The sequence below is a fragment of the Propithecus coquereli genome, unplaced genomic scaffold (genome assembly GCF_000956105.1).
Source record: "Propithecus coquereli isolate 6110/MARCELLA unplaced genomic scaffold, Pcoq_1.0 Scaffold250, whole genome shotgun sequence".
NCBI lineage: Eukaryota > Metazoa > Chordata > Mammalia > Primates > Indriidae > Propithecus > Propithecus coquereli.
Window position 1 is genome coordinate 547,395 of NW_012148064.1, and position 4,503 is coordinate 551,897.

General features: G+C 42.8%; 1 protein-coding gene across 1 annotated transcript in view; it reads right to left on the minus strand.

The window, feature by feature from the left end:
* LOC105812420 (centrosomal protein of 89 kDa-like) overlaps positions 1-4,182 on the minus strand; it is a 5,675-nt gene extending 1,493 nt beyond the window's left edge. The window contains 4 exon segments of the mRNA XM_012646859.1: positions 32-104; positions 1,561-1,695; positions 1,698-2,065; positions 4,112-4,182. Coding sequence (XP_012502313.1) covers positions 32-104; positions 1,561-1,695; positions 1,698-2,065; positions 4,112-4,182 — 647 coding nt within the window.
* Between the last annotated feature and the right edge of the window lie 321 nt (positions 4,183-4,503).

Consider the following 4,503-nt stretch of genomic DNA (forward strand, 5'->3'; position numbering starts at 1 on the left):
TCCCCTAAATCTTTAACCCCTATACCTTTACCTGGTGTAGCCAGAATAATCTTCTTGAAACAAACTTCTTATGTTGTCATCTCCCCACTTAGAAGCGCCATTTTCTAAAAACAAAGACCAGTGCATATGAATCTTTATGCATGACGAAATGTATATGTGTATGCATATGTGTGTGTGTATTTCTTTGAATTCATTTAAAGTATTTTTATTAGAACAAGTTGACCTTTTCTGATCAATACTTTCTAATACTTACAGCGTATAAATATGCATACATGTACGTATACATAAGTGCACCATAAAACATGTAAATCCTTGTTCTGATATTCAAGGTGTGCCACTGCCTGGTCCTATTTATCTTTCCAACCCTGCTATCATCACAACATTCCCTTTCATATCTTCAAATCCTCAGTCAAATTCACTTAATCTTTGTTCCCAGACTGATGCATATTAATGGAAAACGTTTAGGCTTTGAATGACACAGACTTGGATTTACACAATTTACCATCTATTATAATGAACTCTTTTAAGGAAACCATTCGCTGTCTCTGAACTTTTGTCTCCTCATTAGTAAATAAGAACAACGATACACTTCTCATGGGTAGTTTTGAAGACCGAAAGAAATAAAGTATTTAGAATGGGCTCATACTACTCATGTTAGTCCTTTCTCTCCCCACTTTATGTATAATGAAAAAATGTAGACACAAACTAGATATCAATAATCGATATTGGACTCACAGCCGAACCAGGAGGTATCCCTCTTTGTAGTGAAGGACACCTTCCACGTTACCACACTGCACTGATGCCATGATGCACACATGTTCCTAGAATCCCCAGGCACTATAATGAAGGAATGAAACAGCAGCGAAGTACATAAATCAGCAAAATTAAAACAGGGATGTGTGTTGATAGACTAAAGAAATAAAAATCACCTCATATGTGTGCATATTCACACAAAAAACATATATGTCTGTGTGTACAATATGTAAGTATATACACACGTGTGTGCATATAAAAACATACCTGCTATGATCTGAATGTGTTCCCCAAGAAGCATGCGTTGGAAAATCAATCCCAACGCAACAACAGTGTTGAGAGGTGGTGCCTAATGGGAGGAGGCTTTAGGTTATGAGAGCTGCATTATCATCAATGAATTGATGCCAATTATAAAAGGGCGTGAGGCTGTGAGTTAAATCTCTTGCTCTCTTGTATGTGTAGTTTTCTGCCCTTCCACCACGGAAAGCAGCAAGAAGGCCCTGACCAGATGTGGGCCCCTTGACCTTGGACTTCTCAGCCTCCAGAACTGTGAGAAATAAATGTCTGATCTTTATAAATTACCTCTTTTCAGGTATTCCGCTATAGCAGCACAAAACAGAATAAGACAGCTAATTGGTACTGAGAAGTGGGGCTGTTGCTATACCAAATAACTGAAGATGCAAAACGGGCTTTGGAACTGGGTATTGAGTAGAGACTGAACAAATCTGGAGGAACCAGGTATAAAAAGCCTAGATTGCCATAAAGGTGACTTTTTTTTTTTTTTTTTCCGCACTCTACACAATATACTGAAAGTTAACGTCAAGGTGAACGTCAAGACACTTTGGAACAGGAAAAACACCTGATTTCTGTGTGGCACGGCATACACGTCATCACTGCCACCTCCCTCTTCTTTCTGGGCACTGACATCCCCGAAAGCTCGCAGCTGGATGACAGCTGAGATTCAACGTCCTCTTCTTCCCCATAGCCCAGTGCTTCAAAGGACGGCAGAGAACTTCTTCTTCCCACCTCACTCTGCCCATTTAGTCGAAGTCTCAGCTCTGAGGAGGTGGCATAGGGCTCGATGGAGCTGTCCTTTTCCACGGATGTCGTGTCGCTCTCAGACCGAGATCGCTGGCGAGGCTGAGGAATGGCAACGGTCCGGCCAGTTAACGTCGTCACCAGAATGGCTGCAGCCAGAGCAGATGTTGGTCTCTCTGGAGACGGGTTGGGGCTGCTGGGAGGAGGCGTGTGGGGCACAGCTGGCTTCAGAACAATGCTGGCTGCAGGGAGAAGGCCGTGGACGATGTGAGGACTCAAAAGAAGGCAAGAGCTGTAGGGAGAGGCTAAATCTTCTTGGGAATTACTTAAGTGGCCATGATCAGATGCTGGTAGAAATATGGACAGTAAAGTCCACACTGCTGAGGTCTTAGACAGAAATGAAGAACAAGGTGTTGGAAACTGGAGTAAAGGCTATTCTTACATAGTTGCAAAGAACTTGGCAGAATCCCTGCCCTAGGACTTAGTGGAAGGACGAACTTAAGAGCAATGACCTAGGATAGCTAGCAGAAGAAATATTTAAGTAGCAAAGTGTTCAAGGTGCTGCTGGCTTCTTTGGCCCCTTACAGTGGCTGAGGGACCTCGACATTCACTGCCCTGTGCTTCAGGACTATTCCCTGAATTCTGGTCCAGTGCCCTTCAGCCACCTCAGTCATGGCTCAAGTGGACCCAGGTAAGGTTCCACCCACCACTTTGATAGGTACAAGCTGTAAACCTTGGCAGTGTCCACATGGTGTTAATTCTGCAGATGTGTAGAATGCAAGAGCTGTGGGGCCACAGTGGCCCCCACCTAGATTTCAAAGAATGTCACAGACTCTGGCATAGACTTGTGGCTCTGGCAGAGACTTATCTCAGAAGCAGAGACACCACAGAGAGCCCCCTTAAGGCAATGCCTAGTGGAGCCATGGGAGTCAAGTGGCCCCTAATATACCAGAGCTATAGAGCCACCAAGGTGCAACTCCAGCCTGGGAAAGCTGTGGGCTCGAGACTCCAACTTGTGAGCACTGCTGGGTGGACTGAGCTCAGCAAGGCCACAGGGGTGGGGCTGCCTGACGCCGCGGGGATCCAGCCCTTGTCCCTGTGAGCTGATAAGGCAGAACATGGAGTCAAAAATGATTATTCTCCAGCTTTAAGATGCGATGTTGTTCATTCTGTTGGATTTTGGACTTACGTGGGACCAGTTACCCCTCTTTTCATTCCCTTTTCTCCCTTTTGGAATGGGAATGTCTATTCTAAGCCTGCCCCACCACTGTATTTGAAAGGACATAGCTTGTTTGGGTTTCACAGGTTCATAGTTGCAGGGAATTGCCTTAGGATGAGTTGTGCCTTGAGTCTCACCCATATGTGAGATAGATAAGATTCTGAACTTTGGACTTTTGAGTTGGTGCTAGAATAAGCTAAGATTTTGGGGCTATTGGGATGGAAGTAATATATTTTGCTTGTGAGAAGGACATGAATTTGGTGTTGAATGCTATGATTCAACACGTCAAGTGTTGAATGCTATGGTTTAAATATGTCCCCCAAAAGCACATGTTAAAAACTTAATCCCCAATGCAACAATGTTGGGAGGTGGGGCCTAATGAGAAGTATTTAGGTTATGACTCCTAAACACTTCATGAATAGATTAATGCTGATTTTAAAAGTATTTGAAGCTCTGATTTTGATCTCTTGCTCTCTCTAGAATGTGCTCTTTTGCCCTTTCACCATGGGATGATGCAGCAAGGAAGTCCTTGCCAGATGCAGGCTCCTTGACCTTAGACTTCCCAGCCTCCAGAGCTGTGAGAATTAAATGTCTGTTCTTTATAAATTGCCCCATCTAAGGTGTTTCATTGTAGCAGCACAAAGCAGACTAAGACAGTGACCAAATGTAAAAGATTGGTGGTCTGGGCTGCGTGAATACTTCTCAAAGTCTTCCTTGGCAAGAATTCTGTAGAGATTAGTTTGATTATTAGAAATTATGATATGCCTAATTGATATATTGAAAGCAAAATGGTGCAGTAGACAATGCTTCCCCAAAGTATTTTACCATCTATTCATATATGTAAGTATGTATGTGGATGACCTCCATCCCACAATGAGTATGAATAGACCCTCCCACAACAAAAATGACCACAGTGTATAAAAAGGTCATTTAGTAAAGATTATAGTTGCCATCAGAACAAAGAAATCAATATACCTTATAGTTATAATATTAGATAATTTTGCAGCAGAGAAATTACTTACATACTTTGAAGGGGCAAAAGGAATATTCACTATCTAAATCAGCCAATATGGGAAAATGAATCATTTGGTTACAAATTACGTTGAATTTATTGACAGACATGTTTCATTGAAAGCCTCTGTAGAATGTCTTCCTGCTTGTTGTAGAGACATCAGCTAAGCAAGTAAATATAAGCTGAGAATTGAGGAAAAGTATTGTCTAGAGGAGGGTTTCTCAACCTTAGTACTATTGACATTTCTAGCTGGATATTCCTTTGTTATGGGAGGCTTCCCTGTGCACTGTAGGAAATTTAAAGCATCCTTAGGCTCTGCACCCTAGATGCCAGTAGCATCCCCCTCAACGCCTCCCCTAGTTATGACAACTAAATATGTCTCCAAAAGGGTCCAGGGGAGCAACATCACCCTGGTTGAGAACCAGTGGTTAGCAACAAAGACATGGCATCACAGGTCTGTAGGAGGCATTGGAGCCAGAGA